Source organism: Ovis aries, chromosome 2 (assembly GCF_016772045.2).
Source record: "Ovis aries strain OAR_USU_Benz2616 breed Rambouillet chromosome 2, ARS-UI_Ramb_v3.0, whole genome shotgun sequence".
NCBI lineage: Eukaryota > Metazoa > Chordata > Mammalia > Artiodactyla > Bovidae > Ovis > Ovis aries.
The window spans coordinates 131,627,399-131,654,933 of NC_056055.1; the positions used below are offsets into that span (position 1 = coordinate 131,627,399).

Sequence of the window (27,535 nt, forward strand, 5' to 3'; positions counted from 1 at the left end):
CTTGGATCCCATGGACGGTACCCTGCCAGCCTCCTCTGTCCATGGAATTCTCCACACAGGAACCCTGGAGTGGGTAGCCATTTCCTACTCCAGAGGATCTTGCTGACTCAGGAATCAAACCCCCATCTCTTGCATCTCCTGCACTGGCAAGAGGATTCTTTAGCACTGCACCACCTGGGAAGCCCACCAGTCAGAATGGCCGTCATCAAAAAAATCTGTGAACAATAAATGCTGAAGAGAGTGTAGAGAAAAGGGAACCCTCCTACATTATTGCCAGGAATGTAAACTGGTACAGTCACTATGGAGAAACAGTAAGCGCCTAACAGAAGCAGAAGAGATTAAGAAGAGGTGGCAACAATACACAGAAGAACACAGAAAAATAGGTCTCAGTGACCTAGATAAACAAAATTATGTGGTCACTCTTTTAGAGCCAGACATCCTGAAGTCAAGAGGGCCTTAGGAAGCATTACAACAAAGATAGTGGAGGTGTCAGAATTCCAGCTGAGCTATTTAAATCCTAAAAGGTGATGCTGTTAAAGTGCTGCACTCAATGTGCCAGCAAATTTGGCAAACTCATCAGTGGCCACGGGACTGGAAAAGGTCAGTTTTATTCCAATCCCAAAGAAGGGCAATGCCAAAGAATTTTCAAATTACCATATAATTGCTCTCATTTCACATGCAAGCAAGGTTATGCTCAAAATCCTTCAAGCTAGGCTTTAGCAATACACGAACCGAGAACTTCCATATATGCAAGCTGGACTTAGAAAAGGCAGAGGAACCAAAGATCAAATTGCCAGTATTCCTTGGGTCATAGGAAAAAACAAGGGAATTTCAGAGAAATACCTACTCTGCTTCATTGACTATGCTAAAGTCTTTGTGCAGATCACAACAAACTGCAGAAAATTCTGAAAGAGACGGGAAGACCCAAGATATCTGTGGGCTTTACCGGTAGCTCAGATGATAAAGAATCTGCCTGCAGCGTTAGAGACCTGGGTTCAATCCCTGGGTGGGGAAGCAACTTAGCAGCAACAGCAACACAGACCTCACTTATGATCACTAGGTGTTGTACTTTACTAGGGCTGCTGAAACAAAGTCACACAACCCTGGGGCAGGAGTTGAGGGAGGTGAGGGGAGGGCAGTAATCAAAGGCTGCTGCTGCTGCTGCTGCTAAGTCGCTTCAGTCGTGTCAAACTCTGTGCAACCCCATAGACAACAGCCCACTAGGCTCCTCTGTCCCTGGGATTCTCCCGGCAAGAGTACTGGAGTGGGTTGCCATTGACTTCTCCAATGCATGAAAGTGAAAAGTGAAAGTGAAGTCGCTCAGTTGTCCTCGACTCTCAGCGTCCCCATGGACTGCAGCCCACCAGGCTCCTCTGTCCGTGGGATTCTCCAGGCAAGAATAATGGAGTGGGTTATCATTCCCTCTGCTGGGGGATCTTACCAACCCAGGGACTGAACCTGTGTCTCCTACGACTCCTGCCCTGCAGATGGATTCTTTACCACTGAGCCACCATGGAAGCCCCATACTGAGTTAGGGTTACCCTAATTTTACCTTTGTTTAACTTTATTATCTGTATAAAGACTGTCTCCAAGGAAGGTCACATCCTGAGGTACTGGGATTCAGGACTTCAATATATCTGTGGGAAGGGGTACACAGTTCAACCCATACACGACTGGCATGAGAGAACACATCTTTTAACATTTTTTTTAAATTTTAATTGGAGGCTATTACTTTACAATATTGTGGTGGGTTTTGCCACACATCGACATGAATCAGCCATGGGTGTACATGTGTTCCCCATCCTGACCCTCCCTCCCTTCCCCCCCACCTCCTTCCCCATCCCATCCCTCAGGGTCATCCCAGCACACCAGCCCTGAGCACTCTGGAGAGAATACTTCTTTAAAAGTGTTTTGATGGAGCTTCTCAAAAGATGAATTTATTATATATAGCCCGCAATAGCCAATTATATAGATGAATCATGTAGACATAGCAAAAGTGAAAGTTGCTCAGTCATATCTGACTCTGCAACCTCATGGATTATAGCCAACCAGGCTCCTCTGTCCATGGAGTTCTCCAGGCAAGAATACTGGAGTGGGTAGCCATTCCCTTCTCCAGGGGATCTTCCCAACCCAGGAATGGAACATGGGTCTCCCACATTGCAGACGGATTCTTTACCGTCTGAGCCACCAGGGAAGCTTACGGAGAGGTAGTGAAGTGTTAGTCGCTCAGTCGTACCCAACTCTTTGCAACCCCAAGGACTGTAGCCCACCAGGCCTCTTTCCATGGGATTCTCCGGGCAAGAATACTGGAGTGGGTTGCCAGGCTCTCTTCCAGGGGATCTTCCTGACCCAGGGATGGAACCCACACCTCTTTCCAAACACCTCCTGCATTGACAGGTGGGTTCTTTACCACTAGCACCATCTGGGAAGCATCATGTAGAGGTAGGGAGGGAGGTAAATCAGAAACAGTCAGTGAAATAACCGGTTAGACTGACAGTCTCCGTGGTGAGACATTATTCTTGAAGAATAATGTTTTATGATTATGCTCCAGGAAGAGAAAGTAATTTGTATTTGTTTATTCTACTCCAAATATAATTTTGAAAAATTCAGGCACAGAAAATTCAGTTTCCTTGTAATAGGAGAAAACAATGTATGCTAGGTATATATAAGAACTTTTGAAAATAGATTGTCCTGTTGATTTTTATTCTAAGATTATAAAAATAGTTTTATGCCTTTTGGTATGTCTGGATCAGTATTTTCCAAACTCTTTCTCAAGATGCCGTTAGATATTATTGTAGATATTGTGGGGGAAATTGTCATCTCTATCTCTAGATTACATGTAATGCCTAATAGAATGTAAATACTATGTAAATTGTTGTAAATACAAAGTAGTTCTATGTAAACAGTTGCCAATGAAGCAAATTCAAGTTTTGCTTTTTGGAATTTTCTGGAATTTTTTTCAAATATTTTCTACCTATTGTGGGTTGAAATTGAAACCAAGTATGGAACCTGTGGATATAGAAGGCCGATCGCACTTACCTAAAAGTGCTCCTCAACCAGCAGAGACAAATGCTCCTTGCTAAGGAATAATCAGCACAAAAATTCCCTGAGTTTATAGGGGAAATCTGAGAGATGCTGAGGGAAGCTGGTCTGACACCAGCCCCCACTTCAGCAAGAACATGGGTGCAGAATTCTTTGCTGCAATTGTAACACACGAATGAAGTCAGCTTGTTAACAGCTGCCAGATCATCTGACATTACTGCAACTGGTTTGGGGGATTTTTAGTTAGGACACCGGCCTCCTTGCTCCCCTACGTGCTGAGAACCCTGGTCCACGTCTATAAAGGAGGCTGGCTGCCCTCACTCTACTCCCACTTCCCTGCCTCAAACAACCCAAAGAAGCTGAAGCAAAGCTTTCAGGCCAAGGCCAGGAGGGAGAGCAAGAAGCCCTCTCCTGATAAGTAGGAGGACCACCACAAGGAAGAGAATGAGGCCTCCTGGAGAGATCCACCAATAGGAAAGAAGAAAGGGAAGACACCTGAGATCCAGGGGCTTCGAATAACATGCCCAAGTTCACACAGCTAGTAGCAGACCTGGATTCAGGTGTCCGTGTAGCACTGTGGTCTTCCCACTGCTTCACAGCTGCAAAAATCAAAATTGCTGGAGAGTGAGACAGCAAGACAAAGTGTTTAAGAAGAGGGTTCTTCCAGGGCAGGGTAGACAACAAAATCCTTTCAGGTCACTCCCTATAAAAAGGCCCCACATAGTCCATTTCTATTCTCAGAAAGCTAAAGCCAAAAATGCTCAACCTTTTATTGGCATTTGCAACGTAGCTAGGAAATAGGGTGATTATCTGACCCAGGATATCATGGCCTTTGGCCTGGTGACCATTTTTTGAGTTCCTTTCTCTTTTCCCACAGTAAAGAGAGGAGAATTTGATGGTGATGGTGATAGTGATGGCTGTTTCCTTCACATGTGCTCTTGATCAGAAAATCATCTCTACTTATCAACCTGCTGACATGAGCACACAGTACTAATTTCATTTTCCAACCCTGTGTGAAAATGTCTTAAGACAGAAAAACAGAGACGGAATAAAATCGCAGGTACATCAAGATCAACCTTTGCCCTAAAGCCGCCTCCAACAGAGCTTCTCAATCTCTGAAGGGCATAGGGATTACCTGCACTTGTTCAAAGGCAGACCTGGGATGGGGACCTGAGGGTCTGCATTTCTAACATGCTCCCAAGTGAAGACAGTGCTGATGATCCTCAGACCACGATAAGAATGATACAGAAAAATGTTTGGCCTTTCCGTCTGTTAGATGATGGCCCCAAACTTTAATGCTCCCTATACACCTCTTCTTAAACTCAAGTCAGGTAGCTCAGTGGTCTTCAATCCTGGCTACCCATTGGAACTACTGAGGGACTTTAAAAATACTGATAATCTCCCAGAGATTCTGCTATAATTATTCTTGGGCAACCTGGGCATCTGGAAGTTTAAATGCTCCTGGAGGTTTCTAATGTGTAGCCAAGGTGAGCAACCCCAGATCAAACAAAGTTTTCACTTAAAGGTTAACTGTTATTCTCCTGACATCTTTCCTCATATCACAGCACTATTGGCCAATCAGATTTTACATCTAAGTGGGCAGCAAACCAGTTGTCTTTTTCTTAAAAAAAGCAAAGGTTACCCTTCCTTAATCTTTCAAAATTTTTCTTAGTATCATGGCAAATTTATTAAACATTTTCTCCCACACCGTTGACATAGCTCAGTTTTACTGATTCATAAAATTGCTACAATGCTTTAAACAAGCAGGATTTTCATTAAAAAATGTAGAGTACACCATTTGGCATTTGGAAGGAAAAAAGAATACTCACAAAATAATTATATATTTTTAAATGAAATTTATTTTTCCCCTGGGAATAAAAATCCTATTCTGAAAATGTTTCAAAATTAAAGTGCTTAGTTATATCAATCTAAAAGTTCTGTTATTAGGTTACTAGGTTTATTTACAGACTAACTTTTCTATCAATTTTAATATTTCCATTTATTTAACTTCTAAATTTACAAACTATTCATTTAAATACCCATAAACTCTTGTTGAAAGAAGCATATGTATTAGTTAAAACTAACCAAAAATAAAGACATTTTAAAAGTTAAAAAAAGTGTTTGTTTTCAATATTTATACACACAAAGAAAAAGCTATTTTAAAACAATCATATTTTCTAATGCTTGCTTATTTATGTTAGTGTGCAAATGTGAACAATTAATACCATTCAACTAGTTAACTAAAAAAGTGAAAATTTAAGGAAATCCAACTATAGTTAAGATAGTCAATTTATCTAAACTATTAAAAATAAAACAGTGAATTTTAAGTACACTGGATAATTAGAAAGCAAAAATGAATACTAGCAACATAGAACTCAGTAACTAGAAAATACTGACTGAATAAAATTTTTTGAAGAGGTGAATAAACATATGACCTATCTGCCCACTATAATTTTCCACACTTTCAAAATGATTCATTTTCCAAAATAGTCCACCAAATATGGAGATACTGAGGAGGCTATTTGGGGGAGGGCGGAGGGTGGCTCTGTTAGGTTGGTGCAAAAATAATCACGATCTTTGCATTGTTGACTTTTGCTGTTTGATATTGTAATATCTTAAATAAATGTGGTTATATAATTTTAATTGTGTTTCTCACTTTATCTTTCTTTGCTAATGATATTACTTGCTGCTTATTTTATATTTATTTTATACTAGGGAAATGACATTAAAGCAAATCCAAAGAAACTGTCATTTTGAAGTGTCATCTTATTCTACAAAACAGCAATGAACCATTTCTCAATAGGATCGTGATGTGTGACAAAAAGTGGACTGTATACAACAACCAGTGACGACCAGCTCAGTGCTTGGACCGAAAAGAAGCTCCAAAGCATTTCCCAAAGCCAAACTTGTACCAGAATAAGGTCATGATCACAGTCTGGTGATCTGCTGTTGGCCTGATCCACTACAGTTTTCTGAATCCCAGGGAAGCCATTACATCTGAGAAGTATGCTCAGGAAATTAATAAGATGCACCAAAAACTGTAACACCTGTAGCCAGCACTGGTCAACAGAATGGGCTCAATTCTGCATGACAATGCCTGACTGCATTTTGCACAGAAAAAGGTTCAAAAGTTGAAAGAATTGGGCTAGGAAGTTTTGCCTCATCTGCCATATTTACCTGACCTCTTGCCAACTGACTACCACTTCTTCAATTATCTCACCAACTTTTTGTGCGGAAAATGCTTCCACAACAGACAGGATACAGAAAATGCTTTCCAAGAGTTCACCAAATCCTGAGGCACAGATTTTTACACTACAAGAATAAACAAACTTATTTCTCACTGGCAAAAATGTGTTGATTGTAATGGTTCCTATTCTGATTAATAAAGATGTGTTTGAGTCTAGTCATAATTATTTAAACTTCATGGTCTGAAACCGCAATTTCTTTGCACCAACCTAATATAACATCAATCGAAAAATTACAAATATTGACCCCTATTGTACACCTGCCACTAACTGATGCTATATACATCAATTATACCTAAAAAAAAGTTTTCTGTTTGAGCCATTAAAAAAAGAGAGGAAAAAAGTGAATTCAAAAAAAAAAAAAAACAGGAAAGTTAGAAAAGTTCACATGATTTTCTCTTTGGCTAATCATAGTTAATACTGGAAAGTTCTTAGAAACTTACTTGTAACATTCAACCATAATTTTAATAACACTCAACCATGGCTTTTATAACATATAGCCATGATTTCTTCAGAGCCAGTTAAAAGGAAAGGCTGAGGTAATATATAGAATTTCAACAGACGGGGGAAAAAAAAAAAAAAACCCACATAATGAGTCTTTTACTATCTCTAGAGCAAGCTAGCAATGAACGTGAACTTAAAAATACCATCTAAAATATTATATCCATGCCCCTACTCTCTTTCCCCATTCTCCCTGTCCAGAAGAAAGAAAAACACCTGCAGGTGTTAAATCTGAAAGTGACAGGTGCAAACATTACAGCCGAGGAAGCCACGTGTCCCCTCAGAGACTGTTACGAAGACAAAAAACAATAGGTCATTGGTCAGTACATTTTGCTAGGCTTCATGATTCATGCCGATTAAGGACACTGTGTGGACAACATAGCCTGATTTGCAAAAGCAAGAAAGAAAACTTACCACCTGTACATCTTCCCCCCAAAAGTCACAGCCTGCATTTTTAAAACACAGCAAAGAAAAAGAAGGGCAATTTGTCAAAGCAGGTTTGTTACTTATGCAAAACCACAAATGAACTCAAACTCTTCTCTCAAGTGATGGCTAAGAGGGATTTAAACACAAATGGTGACATGTGAAAAAGCACGGGCATGCTACAGAATTCCACTTCCTAAACTCATACTTCAAAAAAAATTTTTAAGTAGGGCACTGTTTTTTTCATTTTCCCCCAAGCACCGTATCAAGGTTGCAAAGTCCCCAAATTCACAAAGGCGTGCTAGTAAGTTAATGGTGTGCATTGTTCATGCACAGCTAAACACCTGGCCTGAAGAGGGGGATGATAGTTATTTTTGTTTCCATTTAAAAATATATACATTTGATTAAATTCACCCTGTGTGATAGTGGAACCTGAAAACAGGGAATCAATTATGAGTTGTTCAACTTTATGTATTGTGAGTGATTAAAAAAGTAATCTAGCAAATTTCCGCAAAGTCAGACTATAAGCATTGCCCTATATTCTGGACAACAGAATATCCTTGCTACCATTCCTGTACTTTCACCACCAAGCCCACCACAAGCAGGTCACTCTCTGCTGATCCTAGCCTCAAATTCAGAAACCACAACTGACTGGAACAGAACTGGCACAGAAGGAAAACAACAAAAAGACAGTATGCCAGTCAAGCACATTAAATCACAGGTGTTTGCTGCCACTCACTTCCCTCTGGTCCACAACCGCAAAACAAGAAAAACAAATAATAAAGTCAAATTACCCTTGTACATATGACTTACATTCCAAGGCATCATCCAAAATGGGATGTCACAGCAAGGCGCTCTGAACATCGGCTGGGTAAGCCAGTTCTGCAGGCATGCCGAAACACTTGTATAACCTAGTATCCACAGACACCAAGGGAAAGGGCAAGCATAGAGGTTTCCTATTTAAGTACGCAGTCTGATTCTTAGATAAGACTTAAAACGTATCTGTTGTATGCTCATTTACCATATAAATTTGTCAAATGATTTTAAGTCACATATACATTCCAAGACAGAAATCCTCATGTTTAACTCTTACCGTCTCTATGTCACACTTTTGATTGCTGCCAAACAAAGAACACAACTCTTTTTAGACTGAGTCATGGTAGCTCCTAGCACAAACTTACTATATTCTTTGTAACTCAACTTATATAATCTATTGTAAAACTAAACATAAACATCTCAGAAAAAATGGTTCCAAGTTGCACTGTCCACAAGCAAAAAACCATGCATACAGAACTGTATACACACACACAGGATTAAATAAAAGCACCAGAAACCCCAGGATGGTCTTTCAAAAGGAAATGGCCTCATTCTAACTGCACAGAAAACGCAATTCTTTGCACAGAATGATTAAAAAGTAAGTGAAGGGATTAGAATGTCAGGTCAAAAAGGGCAGAGGTCAGAATTATTCTGTCATACACAAGAAATGCTTAACAAGAAAAGTAGAGTCACCTCCTCCTCTATTGCCAGCTGTACCACACACATGTGCTGCCATTTACTTAACCACCTTGCTCTCAATGAGCTGATCTGAACGACTGCCTTAAAGTCACTTACACAAAAGTCAGTGTACAGAGGAAAGGTCTGGAGGACACACACCGGAAGAGTGGTTATCCCTGGGAGAGCAGGGGGTGTCAAGGCAAACTTTCACTTTATTCACACTGTCTAAATAATTACTTTATATATAGTCACAGTAACTGAATATTTAAATAAAGTAAATATATTCAGGTACTACTTTAAAATGAATGAGATAAAGGGGGAAATAACACAGCTCTCTGAGTCTGAAGCTCAGAGTGCTGGGAGAGAGAAATGAAGCGCTGAGGGGGACTGAAGTGTCTTCCTAGAAGCCCTCCTTTTCATTACACTAAGTGTTCTTCATTATCTTCATTCCTAAACTGCGGCATCTCATCCAAAATGACCACCTCTGCCTACTAACACCAAGAGAGGGTAGGAAAGAAGAGTGTGTGGGCACAGCTCCTGACAGCTACTGATCCTTTTCACCACACTGCTCTCTCTCCTCTGTTCCTAACTGTCCCCAACTCTGGCAGCACACTTTACACTGAGATTCAGTGAGTGAAACAGTTTTTGTGACAGCTTTCAAAAGCACAGCTATCAACAATATCCTCTTCTCACTCTGGACACTAGCAAGGAAATTCATTACAGTCATACATTTTATTCATCTTTGGTGTTCTGAATATAGTACCCCTTACTGATGTTGGCTCAGTGGTAAACAATCCACCTGCCAAGCAGGAGATGGGAGTTCAATCCCTGGGTCAGGAAGATCACCTGGAAAGGGAAATGGCAACCCACCCCAGTATTCTCTCCTGGGAAATCCTATGGACAGAGGAGCCTGGTGGGCTACAGTCCACCGGGTTGCAAAAGACTCGGACATGACTCAAGGACTAAATAACAACTGATGTTAAAGGAATTGCTAAATTTGTTACTATTTCTGTGCATTAATTCATTTATCTATCAAAATTAATCAAAATGTAATCCTCCCTTCCATAAATTCTGGATTAGTTATCTGTTCAGCAACTAACCTTAGTCCAGCAGCATATGAACTAAAATACTAAATGAAGACATGATTTAAACACTTGGTGTTTCAGGATAGAGAAACAAAATATTTATCATTCCAGTCAATCCCATGTGAGTTAATCCTGGTTCTGTTTCTCCTGGTTGCTCCTGTATCCTTGTACTTTAACATCTTTGTTATGAAGTGAAAATGAGGTAAAGCTACTGGCCCAGGTTAAGCGTTTCATTCTCAAAGAAGCCACCAGCCGACTATTAGAGGGAAGGAGCACAGTGCAGGACACAAAGGGGAAATGCCATCCTGTGAAAATACACTAGAGGAGTTGCTGTATTTGGAAAAGAGGGAGCACAAGGGCTCTAAAGATGTAGACATTAAAGTTCCAGAGATGAAATATCAAAGCAAATAATAAGGGACACAATAAGGAAATGATCTTCACATCTAGGGATGGGGAAATGCCAGCATCACGCTGTTAACAGCAGGCACTGTTTGACACTGCCCATGGCTGCCTGTTTCATCTATCCTACCAAAGTCATCCCAGTAATATATGTAAAGAGGTTTACTCACACTCAGCAACTGACCATTCTTTTTGTAGAAAAATTTCTAGCATCTCTAGTGGTATTGATAGTTACAGCCATTTGTCCCAACCATGAGACTCTACTTTAGTGGGAGAGAATGCAAACCTCCTTACAAAAAAAATTCCCTTCCCCAATATAGGCAACTCACTATCCATAAGAAGAATAATGTGAGCACCTCCTCACATTTCACCTCTAAGAATTAGAATTCAGTTTTATCATATACACTCTTAATCCAGACACAAAGGCAGTACTTACAGTAATTGAGTAAATGCAGATATTCTGCTTCATCTAAGTCCATAACATTTTCTGAAAAGTATATAAATATTCACTAGTTCATAGGTGCGGTGACTAGAGTCCACTGTTTATTTCTATATACATTCAAAGAGTACCTCATCTACCGGCTATAAGGAATATAAACATCATCTCCATAGTTTTGTTTTCTATACTTCATATTTAGATATCTAAAATAAAACACAATACAGGGATTTCCCTCACAGATCAGAGGTTAAGACTCCATGTTTCCAATGCAGGGGGTTTGGCTTCAATCCCTGGTCAGGGAACTAAGATTCCACATGCCGCACAGTGTAGCAAAAAAAAAAACAACACAACACAATACCAATAAAGCTTAAAAAGCACATCAAAATTGCTATTATGTTTTAAAAACAGTAACTATTACTGATTGAATTTTTAAGGCTTTAATGTGTCTTAGATAACATTTAATACTTGAACATTTCATATGAAGTCTAGTTAAATGTAGGGTAATATCAAACACTAGATTTTCCCACTGAGCAATAATTTTTCCTTTGGTGAAAACATCTTTATTCAACTCTAAACGGATTATTGACTTAAGAGTGACATAATAATGGTGACAATATTAATAGTTGATACTTATTAACATACACCATGTGTCAGGCACTGTTGTTCTAAGCACTTCATATGTACTGACTGTTCTAATCCTCGTAACAACCCCATGAGGTAGGTCGTACAGTAAAACCATGTCCACTGAAAACCATTAGGGTGTGGGGAGAATTACAGAATAACACTAAAGAAATTTCACTCTCTACACATGACTATGATTTCAGCCGAGACTTCCAGTTAAATATGGCAGACTGATCAACTTGTCAGAACAGACTACATAGGTATGAGATTTCAACAAAGTTTGATAAAAAATAAAAATCAGGAAGGGGTGTGATAACTAACCAAGCAGAGCAGAGGAGGTTGAAACCTTATGTACCCACAAGGAAGCAGCCAACAAACACACTCAACCAAACACCTAACAAGCTCAGGACTTGGAAGTAACAGCTACTGCAGAAAAAGGGTGTTAGGTTTAGGGCTGAAATCAGGACTAGACATCTGTTAAAAAGAGCAACTGGACCCTAAGTCCTCTCCCCACTCTCCACAGCCCGACAACCCACTCACCCCAAAGTCTATCCAAGGGAGAAACTGAACCTGAGGGTCGCAAAACACAGAAGATGACTGAAGTGGGGTACGGCAGGGCATGGAAAGGCCAAAAATAGAAAGATTTTAAAGTAAATACTACCATACAAACTGTAAGGTCCTCAGCCTTTTCTTCATATCCTGCTGCTAGAAATCAGGAATCCTTCCTAGAGAAAATGAACAGCTCCAAAGAAAAGACCTACTCTGAAATTTAGGGAACTCCAAGAAAAAAAGGCCAGCTCTCTCCTAAAAGCAGACAACTGATAAACCCAGCCCACACATAGAGAAACATGAAGTTAGCTTTTTAGTATCTTAGTAAGAATTCTTAATAAGAATGGATGACTCTTCCAACTTTCTGAGAGTCTTCAGAATGGAAGACACAATCCAAAACAAATGGATGCCACAGGAAACGATGCAGGAAATGAGACATAAGGGGAAAAACCATAATCATCCTCATGAAAATGGAGCAGACAAGAAAGCTACCTTAGAAATTACAAGACACAGCTAGATGCATAGAGAAAGGACAATCACAACACAACTGAGGAAAGATTTTTAAAATTAAAGGATCAGTCTGGGAGGTTCAACATTCAAATAACAGGAATTCTACTAAAAATTAAAATTATCAAAAAGATAACAGAAAAAACTTCCCTCCAGAAATGAAGTCGACAAGTCTATAAATTTAAAATTAAGTACTATAGAGGAAGTACCCATCAAAAGAATGAATAAAGATCCGTGCATCCTCATGAAATGCAGGGGTTAAAAAGACGCTCTTAAAAGCTTCCAGAGTGTAAAAACAGGTCCTGAATAAGAGAATGGTACGAGAATTTTCACAGGTACATTGAAGGCTTTAAGACAATGGAGCACTGCCTTCAACACTCTAAAAGAAAATTTATTTTCAACAGAGACTCCAAACTACCAATCAATCAAGAGAAGAGACATTTTCAGACCTGTAAAGCCTCAAAATCTTTGCCTCTCATCCAGCTTTTCCCAGGAAGCTTTGGTAGTGGATATGCTTTGACAAAAATGTAAAGCAAATCTTAATAAAGATCCAATAAACAAGAGATCCAACATAAGACTGAAAAACAAAATGACCCCAGAATGACCACCAAGTCATGCACAGGTCTGGAGGGCAATTGTCCAGATGGTAGAAGATGAAGGACTGTGGAAAAAAATGTCCCCATAGGGAAAAGAAAAAAAGGAATAGACCGATCATCTTTTTTTTTAGCATTTAAGTCTTTGGATAATCACTGTAACAGATACATTAAAAAACAGAAAATTTTAAAAGCAGTCAATTATTAATTAAAGGAAAAAAAAAGATTCTAGTAGAAAGGAACCAGAGATCAAATTGCCAACATCTGCTGGATCACTGAAAAAGCAAGAGAGTTCCAGAAAAACACCTACTTCTGCTTTATTGACTATGTCAAAGCATCTGACTGTGTGGATCACAACAAACCGTGGAAAATTCTGAAAGAGATGGGAATACCAGATCACCTGACCTGCCTCCTGAGAAATCTGTATCCAGGTCAAGTAGCAACAGTTAAAACTGGACATGGAACTACACACTGCTTCCAAATCAAGAAAGAAGTACATCAAGGCTGTATATTGTCACCCTGTTTATTTAACTTATATGCAGAGTACATAATGTGAAATGCTGGGCTGGATGAAGCACAAGCTAGAATCAAGACTGCCAGGAGAAATATCAATAACCTCAGATATGCAGATGACACCACCCTTATGGCAGATAGCGAAGAACTAAAGAGCCTCTTCTTGAAAGTGAAAGAGGAGCGTGAAAAAGTTGGCTTAAAACTTAATATTCAGAAAACTAAGATCATGGCATCTGGTCCCATCACTTCATGGCAAATAGATGGGGAAACAATGGAAACAGTGACAGACTTTTATTTTCTTGGGCTCCAAAATCACTGCAGATGGTGACTGCAGCCAGGGAATTAAAAGACCCTTGCTCCTTGGAAGAAAAATTATGACCAACATAGACGGCATATTACAAAGCAGAGATATTACTTTGTCAACAAATGTCAGTCTAGTTAAAGTTTTGGTTTTTCCAGTAGTCATGTATGGATGTGAGAGTTGAACTATAAAGAAAGCTGAGCGCCAAAGAATTGACGCTTTTGAACTGTGGTGTTGGAGAAGACTCTTGAGAGTCCCTTGGACAGCAAGGAGATTCAACCAGTCCATCCTAAAGGAGATCAGTCCTGAATATTCATTGGAAGGACTGATGCTAAAGCTGAAACTTCAATACTGTGGCCACCTGATGCAAAGAACTGACTCATTTGAAAAGACCCTGATGCTGGGAAGGATTGAAGGCAGGAGAAGAAGGGGACGACAGAAGATGAGATTTGGTTAGATGGCATCACTGACTTAATGGACATGAGTTTGAGTAACTCTGGGAGTTGGTGATGGTCAGGGAGGCCTGGCATGCTACAGTCCATGGGATAGCAAACAGTCAGACACGACTGAGCAACTGAACTGAACTGAGTAGAAAGTAAGTAATGATAGGAAAAATTAACAATGATCAATAAACAATATTTATATCTATCGATTTAACAAACAGTTGTGATTAATCTACACTGGGGGTATAGGGGAGGTGAGGATATAAGCAAAGTAATCCTGCCTGCCTGCCATAAAAGGAATTTTTTAAAAATTTCAAAAATCGACAAATCAAGAAAGAGTAATAAAATGTATTTTAAAATAGGAAGGTAAATACTAGAACCAACCACTGAGAGCTAGAAGTTCTTGCCTCTAGGGCACTAAGAGGAGGAATTACTTCTTTCTACTATAAGCCTTCTAGCTTCTATTTGATTTTTTTTAACTATGTGCATGAATTACTTAAAAAACAAAAAAGCTAATTTAAAAAAATAATTCAAATTTACAAACTCAGTATGAATTCAAAGAAAGGAGGATTGTGGAAGTGGAAAGCATGAGAAGGAAGCCCTATCTACCAGCTCCAATTACTTACCTGATCAGGGCTATTCAGAGAGACCTCCTCCAAGGAGCTCCTGCAGCCTAACCAGGCTTTTTTACAGGCCAGTATATACCCTCTGCACCAAGTGGTAGGAGCAAGGTTCAAAGGACAGACCCAGAGGCACTTCATGTAATAAGTCAAGAATTGGCAGAGTCCAAATTAATAATACTATGACATGCACGGAGTCACATATTACAAGATTGTATTTCCTGAGATCTTATGATAACTTCTAAACACTAATTATAATAACATACAGAGAAAACCTACAATTCAAGGTAAAAGGTTCCGTGGAGATTGTCAAAATGAAGATACTTTATCTCTTGCTTTGGAATTTAAGTTTAAATAGCATCCATTTCTGGACTTGTCCTGACTGAAGATAACACAATAATTCAGTACAGTTCAAATTTGGTCCACTTAACTCTCATCAGTTGTTTTAAGCATAGACACCTTGGATTCCCACACAACAGAAAGCAAGCACTGGTTCTGCTTAGAAGATGACTGATATACCAAGAGTCTCCAAATTTCTCAACCCCAAGGCCTAGATAAAGTAAAACAAGAACAACCAATAATTAGACACTACAAAAATTGTAACAAACTAAAATTCTTATGAAATTTTTCTTATATGGTTCATCTTTTTCTTAAGATTCAGAAAATCAGGCACCCTTGAAAATATACTGGGCTCCTCAAAATGCAAAGCTCCCTGAAGCTTTGCTTCATGATATCAACTCACTGGTCAAAACCCAGATGTAATTCCAGATACAATGACATTCCCTAAAAAAAAAAGATTTCACAAATGAGTTGATTCCTAAGGGAAAAAAGGTGATTCCAGTCACAATAAAATCCATATTTAGGAATATAGCAAACTTGTTCAAAGCACCTACTTCAAGGAGAAAAAAATGATATGAGCCAGAAATAACTGTATTTTATTTTTAAAAATATTTACAGAAAACTGTTCCGGAACTCATATTTTTGGATAAAGCAATATAAAATGGACTTATTTTCCATGAGTTCAAAAGCTCTGTTATAGTGTTTCCATTATAAACTTATTGATTAAAAACAAAAACAAAAACAAAAAAACTACTAGAAAAACTTCCACAGTCAGTAGTAGCACCTTGATCTCCATGGTCTTATCACTACTCATTCCTATTACAAAAAAACACAAAAAGAAGCCAAAAACCTGACAACTCACTCAACATGAAAACTTACTATATTATCAACCTTCTTTTTTCTCAAACTAGACATATGAAGTACAACATGAGCAGAAAAAGAGTCCTCCTAATATAGTTTAATGACCTGTGTGCTATTTAAAATGTCAAATACTTTAAGTAGCATACAGTTTATCTAAATGTATATTAATGTGTATAGATTGTTAATGTCCATTTTAAACTTAAGAAAGCCTATAACTACAGACTTATTTTAATATGGAAATAACAATTTTTTTTAATTTGTTTAAAAAGTATTTTAAACAAATCTTTTAAAACAATTCCCACATAAACTTACAAGAGAAATTTAAAATGAAATAGGACATAACATTCTAAGCTCACAGGCAAAAAAGCTAAAAATATGCCTTACTTGTGTATTTACTATGAGGTCTAAATATACAAACAAAATCAAACCAATAAAAAATATTATTACCATTTGATAAAGATTAGACAAACTATCAATAAATGTAAAAAATACAATGTATTATATGATGAGTTTGAATGCAAAAACCACATATTTATTAAACATATGATTAACTTAAAAACATCAAACCAGTTTGTTTTAAAGTGCTCCTCATCTAAAACCTTGGACAAAACCGTCACTCCAAAGTGAATTGAAAAAACAGTTTACAAGGCAAACACTGACGGCATGGACAGGCACTACTAAAAAATGCTATTTGTTCTTTAAATAATGCCATTCTCAAGTTACATAGGGCAGTCGCCTTGACAGATTCCTTTTTTTATAAATACTCTTAAATAAAAAAAGTCTAGATATTCTAAAGAGCTGCAAATATCAATACCTTACAACAGTAGCTTAATAATGTCTATTCTGGGAAAAAAAAAGCACTAAATCCTCTTCCATTGCAAGTCATTTATTTCTCTGATGAAGTGAGCAAGGTCACTACAACATTAACTTCTTTCTAGAACAATGTAAATAACAATACACACACATCTTAAATTTGGTAGGTCATAAAAGTTAGGATGCAATCTTTTTTTTTTTTTTTGACGCAACAGAAAAATAAATAAGTAAAAATTAAATACTTTAACACAACATTTGGTATTGATAAATCAGTAGTGTCAACTTCATATACGAAGGACAGCACAGTCTGGTTTTTTAAAAATCCTCAATGTCATAGTATTTGGGGTAAAAATATCTCAAATATTAAATGTTTCCTTTTTGGTTAAAGGAATATAATACAAACACCATCAAGCTGCAACCGTAACTCATTTCAGCTGGGGTAAAGTGACCATTTGGTCCATGGCACAAGTTATATATTTATCACACTTCTGTCAAACTGAAACCTTAGGTTTATAAGATTTCATGTTTATAAGCTACAATACACACTGACTAAGCTGTCAGTCCCTCACAGTTTTTTAGAAAAATATCTACATTTGTCCTTATGGATGTCAAAATGTTACACCATCATTTGTTTAAAAAAAAAAAAGATGCACATTCATACTGTGAAGTTATTAGGAAAATACTCTTGCAAATAAACTATATAAAGATAAAATACACTTCAAAGGTATGTGGGTTGTTTTTTTGTTTGTTTTACAATATTCTATAAAGTGCAGAGAAATCCTAAGGGAAAAACTACTCCCTATAACATAGTTTAATTACAGCAGCTTTTGCATAGCAATACTTGGCAGAAGTTGGACACTTCTGTTTCCTCAGGAAGAGAAGGATAGAAGAGGATCTTCTGATTCAGATTTTTTTTTGGTCATAAATCTGCTTTCTTCAGGAATGGTTGCTGATGCCAAATCTCCATTAAGTGTATTTCTTGAACAGTGAACAGGTCCTATTGAGAAATTGATTAAAAAGTTAAACATCCTACCAGTATAACTCCAGTCCTCTGTAAAAGAACATTTTCTATTCAGGGACATGAAATCCCTGTAGCTTCCTGCTAAGCTTTCGATGGTTTACTTAAAAGAGTAAAAATCTAACTTTTATAATACTGGCAGTTGTAAGGAGAAACCAAAAAATTCATGAGTAGTTATGAAACTATCTGAAGTAGTAGAGATACTTGTTTTGTTCATTGCTAGAACCAAGGTTTGCACATAATGGAGTAATCAATAAGGATTTGCTGAATTTGAATTTAGTCTTAATTAACTACTGCTTTTTCAGCCTTATTATTTTAATGCTGCTGGCATCCTCCTGATTTTCTAGGCAAAGAAAACCAAGTTCTGAAAAGATCACAGGCCCAACCCAAGATCACACAATTGGTAACAACAGAACTAGGACTAACTCAGGTCTTGGTCTTTTTATCACAAGACTTTGTTTTCCTTAATATTTTGATTTTATTGGTATATAGTTGATTTATCGTGTTTTGTTAGTTTCAGGTATACAGCAAAGCATCACAAGACTTTCTGAGCAAAGCTGACTAGGTACCTCACACTGAAAGTCCTCACACCTCCATTTGGTTTCACCAAACCAGCACTGCAGCTGCAAGCGAGCACATGAAGCACACTGGCGTGGTCCTGTTCATTTGCACATGAACATATTTTTAATTTAACATAAAATTTATAAATTCCTAAAAATCTAGTTAATAAGTAGTAGCTGCATCTCTCAAAGGAAAGTATGTGCTGACATAAAGACTGTCAATTTGCCCAGTACACTTTCTACAAAGTGAAAGTTGCTCAGTCGCGTCCAGCTCTTTGCAACCCTGTGCAGTCCATGGAATTCTCCAGGTCAGAGTACTGGAGTGGGTAGCTGTTCCCTTCTCTAGGGGATCTTCCCAATCTGGGGATTGAACCCAGGTCTCCCACATTACGGGCGGATTCTTTACAGCTGAGACACAAGGGAAGCCCAAGAATAGCTTCCCCTTCTCTGGGGGATCTTCTGGACCCAGGAATCGAATCTGGGTCTCCTGCATTACAGGCAGATTCTCTACCAACTGAGTATCAGGGAAGCCCACACTTTCTAAGAAACAGAACTAATACAGTCTCTGCTTTGTCAGCTAACTGGGACACTAAATTTTAGGGTAAAAAAAAGGAAATCTAAGGCTAAAATTGACCTATCCTATACTTGCCAACTTTAAAAAGTTTTAAAGAGTTGAGATATATGTACGGATATAAAGATTAATGCATATGCATATATTAAAAATGCAGGTTTTTGTGTGGATTTGCATACAGGGGTGTATAAACTAATTTTGTTACACTCCTTAACAGCTAAATTGTTATATGGAATAAGCCATTTACACTTGGATCTTATGAAAACAGTTTTCAACAATTCAGAACCAGAGGTTCTAAAAGAAAAGACAGCTAAGGAAAATGGCTAGCTTAAAAAATTAATTTAGCTATCACAAATGAAATTGACACCCTTAAAAAAGAGAAATGGCATTTTTTTAAAAAGTACAAGGCAGTACGAAACTGCTTCATAAGCTCTAGATGAAAAGAGTCATGTATTTTTAAAGGCAGAAAGAGGAAGGTAAATCGCAATGTACAGAACCTGCCTCAGGTGACATTTTCTTCCCCATACTTAACCTCTTTAACCATCTCCCTCTTTTTCTTATCACTTCGAAGATGTACTAAATTGGCCTAGGAAAGTTTCTTTCTCCCATACCCTTCCCCTACTCAATCTGTTTCATTCTTTCATTTATTCACTTGTTGCCCCAAATTAAATTCAAAATGATAATAAGTACACAGTAGTGTTCTACATCAATAAATAGATTAGTTCTGTAAGAAAAATGGACATTAAGGAAAAAAGATGCCAACAACTTCTTGAGATCTGAAAGTGAGCAGCAGTTCCTTTTAGAATCTCAACCATCTTCATGAACTTCACATTCCCCTCTAATTAAATCTGTTTAATGTTCTGATTAAGTCAAACAACTCTATGTTAATGAATGTTTTCAATATAATCAAATATTAGAAATCCAACACCATTGTTTCATCTCATTTCAGCCACACTATAAATTAGCTGGGCTCCTCTATGCAGTCTAAAGAATCTAACTACCATTCACCATTTCATTTCCATAAAGGAAATAAAATCTTGTTCCAAGCAGCTGACTTACAAATAAACCTTTGGAACACAACCTGTTCCTTAACTGAAAATAATATGTAATTTCTACCCATGTTTCATGGAAAAATAGTAAAGCCTTTGGAAAGCAAAAGTCTATTAATGGAGTTGTAATAATAATACCATATTTGCATTCACTGGAAATCATGGTCACTACTGTCTAAGTACATATTCTGACAGACTTTCAAAGCTTCTGCTCTGGAGAAAAAAATAATTAAATTTAACAGAAATCACAAAATCTTTCCTATTCAATCATAGTATACTGTCTCTTCAATAACAAGGAAGAAAAAGGCACAGGAATAAATGTTAGTGTAATTCACCATCACCACCAGAAAAAAATTATTTACCTTGGCCATTTCAAATTATTTAAGTAACAATGTTGACTTATTTTTCTCTGAACTTAGAACTTGCCTTTATTTTTCCCTAGAATCCAACTCACAATTTATGCTTCCTTCTAAATGTTTTTTAAATGCAAATATAGTGGGAATATAAGATTACTAAGAAATCACCGAAATGCAATGGGAATAAAAATGTTGATATTACATATGTAAATCTAAGATACGGCATTTACAAAGAGATATTTAGTACTTCTTAGTACTGACCCTATTCACTGCCAGTATTCCTCAACAATTACAGAGCCCCACACCTATTTTGCTGAACAGGCCAAAGAGAGAGTCATACCCCTTCTAACTTACTATCTGGGTCTTCAAGAGGAACATCATTACAAGAGTCTGTATCTGAGTAGGTTCTTCGGCGTCGCTGGGAGAGTCGGTGAAGTGCAGACATTGGTTCTTTTATAGAGTGGCTACTCCTGCAAATTAAATAAAAAGCATTAAGGACTTCCAACAAATGAAAACACCCTCAACTTAACTGCAGTTTTCAATGACTTCTCTTTAATGAAAGAGGAACTGTTTTTATACTCAAAGTTCTATTTCAACAACATTCTACTCCTTTAGAGGTCAGACCATAAACAAGTCAAAGCATTTAGAACCTAGCTGGTAAGCTGGGGAATACAGCCTCTGAACCAAACTGAAAGGAAAAGAGGTACAATAAGTGACTTCTTTTATAGAGGAAGGTCCAGCTAGAGAGTAACATGTCTTATAGTTAACAAGTATTTGAAAACTAAAAGTTATAGCCTTCACAAGCGTATGTATCTGGTGTCACCCATATCCAATCTAAAACAGCAGAGCAAAGGGGATGGGCCAGCAGTATGGGAGTGTGCTAGGAGCCAACTCACTCACAGCAGCAAGTGAAGGCTAGAAAAACTAGTTTTCACAAACCAATTTGGAAAACCAGGAAAATCAAACTAAAAAATTCAACGCAGAAGCAAATCACCACCACTCAATAGCATTATCACTGGATGACAGCCCAACATTACTGTTCTTAATGACAAACTTGATTCACCAAGAAAAAATAAAGTTTAAAGACTCATATTGTAGCTTATTTAATAAGGCAAAATGGATAAAATACAGGTAAAAAATTCAATCATAAAAATAAAAATTTGAAAAAAATTAAACTTTGTTAAAGCAATCAAGTTTTATTTTTTCTGGAAAATTCAGTTGGTGAATTATTTCATTTCCTGATAGAATTAGACACAACACTGGACTCCTATGAGCACATAATAGTTCAATCAATTACATAATCATGACAGGGGAAAAAATAGTGACAAAATAATAAGCGGTCTCAGCATTTATTCTTTTTTTTGGTAGCCACTCAATAGACATTTACTGAAAGAAAGATTCATTAAATTCTATAGTACTTTACAAATTTCTAAAGTTTCACACACATGATTTTATATATAATCCTATAATAACCATTTTTTGCCTCTAGCCCATATTAATGTAGAGACATAAATGCTAATGTCACTATAATTTCATCACTTTCCAAAGAACCAATGAGACAACCATAGCAACTCACAAGAATATTACCTGCTAAGATAAACAGCATGGGATACACTGGCAAGATCAAAAAGGTAAATTTTTTACATGTGCTGATATGAATACATACGTTAAAATATCAACTGCTTTTTCTCTCTTTTCAGTAACAGCCTTAGCTCCAAATAAAACAGCTCAGAACAAATATACGATTCTATAATAAACTACAGTAAAATAAGCCTAAGCTTGACGCCTTAATACACTGAAAATGGATTTCTATTAACCATCACTTGTTATAATTCACAGCTTAAAAAAAGTATGATGGCTGGCAAGTTGCTTACCTTACTGGCTATTTTATTCACTCACTATTTTTCTTTACTGACTATCTAGCGGGGCCAGGCTCTACACTAAGCAGTAAGAGAAACAGTGATGAGCAAATCAGAACAAGACTCTGCCCATACAGAGTTTACATTCCATTTTATGAAAGACAGAAAAATTTCCCTAATTAGGTAGAATTTTGAGAAAATTTGGTCAAAAGAAAAGGTTATTTTACCTCTCTGTACTGCAAGAACCAGGATGGCTGATAGAACGCTTCATCTAGAAATTTTAAAAGAAAATAAGCTTAATCACAGGTCAAGTAGAATAAGACAGCTCTAATATATTATTATGGTGATGATAATTAACATAAATTTCCTCAAAGAAAGATAGCTGGCCAAAAAATTTGTTTTTTACAGACTCAAGTAACATTAGCACAAGATAAAGCTTTCTCCCTAGTAACTAATAACTGAAATCTTTCTCAGAGCATACAAAAACATACTGGATTATTTTCTCAATATTAAAAACCAAATTTTATTTTATATATGTATCTAGGTGGCATCAGTGGTAAGAACTCGCCTGCCAATGCAGCAGACATAATAGACACGGGTCTAGTCCCTGGATCAGGAAGATTCCCTGGAGGAGGGTACGGCAACCCACTTCAGTATTCTTGCCTGGAGAATCCCATGGACAGAGGGGCCTGGCTGGCTACGGTCCATAGGGTTGCAAAGAGTCGGACACGACTGAAGCAGCTTAGCATGCATGTGCACACACGCATATATAAAAATGTATATAAAACAGTATACCTAACTAGCCCCCTCAAAGAAAATCACACTATTTGTGATGAAAACAAGTATTTAGAAAGTCAGAAAAGAAAACAGTCTAATAAGTGTCTCTGCCTCTGTTTTTAAAAGGCAGAGCTTCTCCTTGCCATTCATTATTCAGGTAGCTATTATTACACAGATGTTCTAAACTATGGGTGGTTTTCATGGAAAACAGCATTAATAATTCAAGTCTTTTAAGAAATCAGAAGAGAAACCCTAAGCCTCAACTAGGCTTCTTAAATCATATACTTAAAATATAAATAAATAAAATCGGATTCATCAGAAAGTTAATATGAAAAATATAAAACATAATTTAACTACTCCCCCCAAAAGATAGAGGCAGCTAAGTAGATTATTTCAATGCTTAGCAAGGTAGCAAAAAAGCAAAGTTTTTATTAAAACCAAGGATGGTTGCTTTAAATACAGGAGCTCAAAAGTCTTAGAAGTAAGTTCAAGTCTAACACTTGTGTTTTATAAAGGCCTTCTACAGTTGCTCTGAGAAATCCCTGTTGAAATGAGAATTAAGACCCATCCAATTTGTAGTCCAGGAATACTTAATATGATTAAAATAAAGATGCAACTGGACATTAACAGCTCCTTTAAGAGAAATCACTTCCTTTAGGATTACTCACCCAGCAACACTCCCACTACAATTATCACTCAATTTATGGATCAAAAATGACAAGTGTTTAAACTTCCATGATGATTTGAGATATAACTGAATGCAAGCTAACTTAAAGAGAGACAAGAGATCAACTATGTTAAGCAGTTATAAAGATCAAGTTAATTTTGGAATTCTCAAATCTTTCAGCTTTTTCATTTACTCATGTCATTAAAAAAAAAAAGAAGAAGAAAAATTCCCCTTGAAGACTATCTGACCTTACTTTCTATGCTATATGTCTCCAGAACTATTTACCATAAGCCACAATTTTTGCTTTAATAATGAAGCAAAATGGCACAGTGAGGAAAAATAAGTGGCCTCTAACCAATATTTCCTAGATTAACTTACTGGATTTTTTGTAATATTTCCACTGATAAAAGACTTTAGTTTAAAAGAGACAGATATTATGGTTTACATAAAATACACATATGACCTCTCTAGACTATAGAACATTTATAACAGAAAGCATTTTCCTCAGAAGTTCGATGCAGAAATCAGGTAGGTCTGAGGTGTTTTCATTATATTTGACTCTATAAAACAAAATACCTTATAAAAAAATAATTGACACCTTTAAAAAAGTACTCTGTACCCCTTGTATATCAAGCTCAGGAACACACTACATCCATCCCAGAAGATTAGGGTTTTCTGTTCAATTATAATGTTACTTAGCAGTTCACAGTATACCTAAAATTGCTCTAAAAAGCAACACTGTCAAACTGCATTCTATCAAATGCCACAATCCTGTGAGCTGTTATTTAAAAATATACAGAAGGGTTCAACCATCAAATAAATTTCAGAAACACACCACCTCTCCTCAGAGATTCACATGCATTTCAGCACAAAAGAGGTTCTGAGAAGTCCTATGACAGAGAAACCCAATTTGTTTAATTAGCAGCAGCAGCAGCAGCACTCCCAGACCAATCTGGCCATAAAACTCACTTTCATGGTATACTTATCTCAGAGGATGCTGTTAGTCCACCATAAATTAATTAGAAAACTATGACCTAAGTGGGGCTTCCCAGGTGGCACTCCTGGTAAAGAACCTGCCTGCTAATGCAGGAGACAGAGAGATGTGGGTTCGATCCCTGGGTTGGGAGGATCCCCTGGAAGAAGCACATGGCAACCCATAATACTACTCCCATAGTCTTGACTGGAGAATCCCATGGACACAGAAGCCTGGTGGGCTACAGTCCACAGGGTTGCAAAGAGTTGGATGCAAGTGAAACAAATTAGTATGCACCCACGATCTAAATAAATGTAAGTAATAATCGTTACTAACTCTCATATGACTAAATTTGCTGTGGTGGGTAAGAAAATCTTGGAATAAGTTGTACCCTATTATTTCTGCCAACAATTAAGCCTTCAGGTAACTGCTAAAATAAAAGCCAGGTGGCATTCTTCCTCTGAAAAAAAGGGCTCATGAAAATAGTTTGATTTGAAAAAATGTAAGGTTTCATCAAAACTTATCTCATCTCCAAGTTCCCCCACAGCGTGCTCAAGTAAGTTTATTACCTTGAAAAGCTCAATGAAGCCACCACCCTTGGCAAAAAGAGTACTTGCTGTTTGGATTAAGAACCTAATGTTTAACCTAACATTTAAACAGGTTAGATCTCCTCTGATGTAAAAATAACACATGTATTTTAGAGATGAGAAAAATAAAGTCCAAAGAGAATAAGTACCTTGCCTCTTTGGAAGGTTCAAATCCAAATGCCAACTACAAAATACTGTCTCCCCTGCAACATGGTGTTTCAAACTCTTACAACTCCTTTAAAGATCTGCTTAATTTTAACCCCTTATGAGTAAGTTGGAGAAGGCAATGGCACCCCACTCCAGGACTCTTGCCTGGAAAATCCCATGGACAGAGGAGCCTGGTAGGCTGCAGTCCATGGGGTCGCTAAGAGTCGGACACGACTGAGCAACTTCACTTTCACTTTTCACTTTCATGCATTGGAGAAGGAAATGGCAACCCACTGCAGTGTTCTTGCCTGGAGAATCCCAGGGACGGCGGAGCCTGGTGGGCTGCCATCTGTGGGGTTGCACAGAGTCAGACACGACTGAAGCGACTTAGCAGCAGCAGCATGAGTAAGTCATCACCCTCTTGTGGTGCTTTTACCAGATAGAAGCATGCTCCCCAATCTTTAATGTCACAGCTCCCCAGAGTTCTATATTTTCCTGGTATGCTGGGGTAAATGGCACAGCCCTTCCAAGGAGAGGGGTTCAGGACCCTGGCACACACTGAGCCCGTCAACTGAGAGGCTCCCATACAAAATCTGAGTACAGTCAAAAGAAACTCGACCTATTTACTCTTTCCCTCCCACTGCCAGTTTCCAGCCTTAAAAATAAACACAATAACAAAGCTACATGCAGTATCATTGGAAGAAAAACCACAAGTCCCAACCATTTGAACAGGGGAAGGTGACACAGGAGAAACTAAGGGATCCGGATGGGACAGCTGAAACATCTCGGGTTTAAACTTGGCATTTGCTATCTTCACACACTCCTCAAGCGTTGTGATGAATGTATTACACGTGGCACTAAGTAGAGAAGAGGCTTCATTCATGTTCTGAAAAATAATATGCAAAGAGTTGCACAGACTCATACACAATTATGTGGATTCATATACCATCTTATAATCAAGTAATAAACATTACCTTCAGTGGACACCTTATTAGATTATATTCAAATCTATTTAAAATACATTACCTTAGAAAATTAAATCAATGAATGAATAAAAATTATCTCTCTCTCAGGCAAACAATATATGAAATTAGACTTCATGAAAAAATAACTCTTACACTTAAACCAAGCATTATATTGAAAAACTGTGTACAAAAATTTATCTTAAAAAAACCTAACCTAGACTGTAAGCCTCTAAGTATCAGAATTCCAAAGGTGATCACAGTAGTGGACTACCATGACAATGACTGAAGAGGCAGGCAGAATTCATGTCTATCCCATGTCCGTTATCATACCATTTCTCCCTTGGCAGAATACAAACTCCAAGGTTTTTTGTAAGACAGCAGAGTGCCCTGCCCCTGGGGGATGAATATAGACTGGTATAAGTCAGTCACGTCGATTCCATGATCCTTTGCCACATACTCATTTTTCCTATTTTCCACTGACTCAGACTAAGAAGATCATGAGAAGTTTGCTGGGGTTCTGGAATTTTCAGCCTCTGATAAAAGCCAAGGATAGCAAATCGAGACTCTCTCTCTCTACCATGGCCGCCCACTGCCTCCTGCTTCTATGAGACCTTGCAGTAGCACAGAAGGCTCAGCATGAGGAGAAAGAAACAACACACCAAGAACGGCAGAATGGAAGGGAAGAACAAAACTGGGTCCCTGACACTGTCCCTGAGCCACTGGAGCAGATGCGAGGGCACCTGCCTCTGGAAAGCCTGCAATGAAGCAGGAAGTGCCTTCAAGTTTAACATACCTACATCCAGAGACAACTGACATGATCCTTCCCCAGTAGGAGAAGGCCACAGTAGAAGCAGGAAGGTTTCATGTTCCACTTCTCCCAAGTCAGGCAAAAGGGGACTGGGAACTATGCTGCCCTTTCACCCAGAGAGCAAGTAATAAGGCTCACTGTCCTGCTTTATCAGAAAGAAAGAGACTATTTCATAGCCAGGTCTCATAAATCTGAATTTTGATTCTTACATCACTGTTCTAAGAGGATTTTTTTTTAAGTTATTTTATAAAGCCAAATTATTAACCCTTAATAGCTAAGCTAGAAGCTTATTACAAAAGAAAGAACATAGCAGCTGTCCAGTGAACTCATGCAGTCAGTCTAGGGAACAGGGCCTGTAATGCTTCTTCCCCACCCCAGCCATCAAATTATCAACTGGCTACAAAGACAGG

At 37.8% G+C, this 27,535-nt stretch overlaps 1 protein-coding gene across 1 annotated transcript in view; it reads right to left on the reverse strand.

Annotated features, from left to right (window-relative positions):
* Window positions 1–4,883: 4,883 nt before the first annotated feature.
* Window positions 4,884–27,535, reverse strand: part of PLEKHA3 (pleckstrin homology domain containing A3) — a 36,736-nt gene continuing 14,084 nt past the window's right edge. Inside the window, exons 5-8 of the mRNA XM_004004543.5 lie at window positions 26,074–26,238; window positions 22,429–22,472; window positions 20,697–20,812; window positions 4,884–17,785 (exon numbers count right to left, since the gene is read on the reverse strand). Of these exons, the coding sequence (XP_004004592.1) occupies window positions 17,658–17,785; window positions 20,697–20,812; window positions 22,429–22,472; window positions 26,074–26,238 (453 nt within the window). The 3' untranslated portion in view covers window positions 4,884–17,657. The remainder of the gene's footprint in view (window positions 17,786–20,696; window positions 20,813–22,428; window positions 22,473–26,073; window positions 26,239–27,535) is intronic.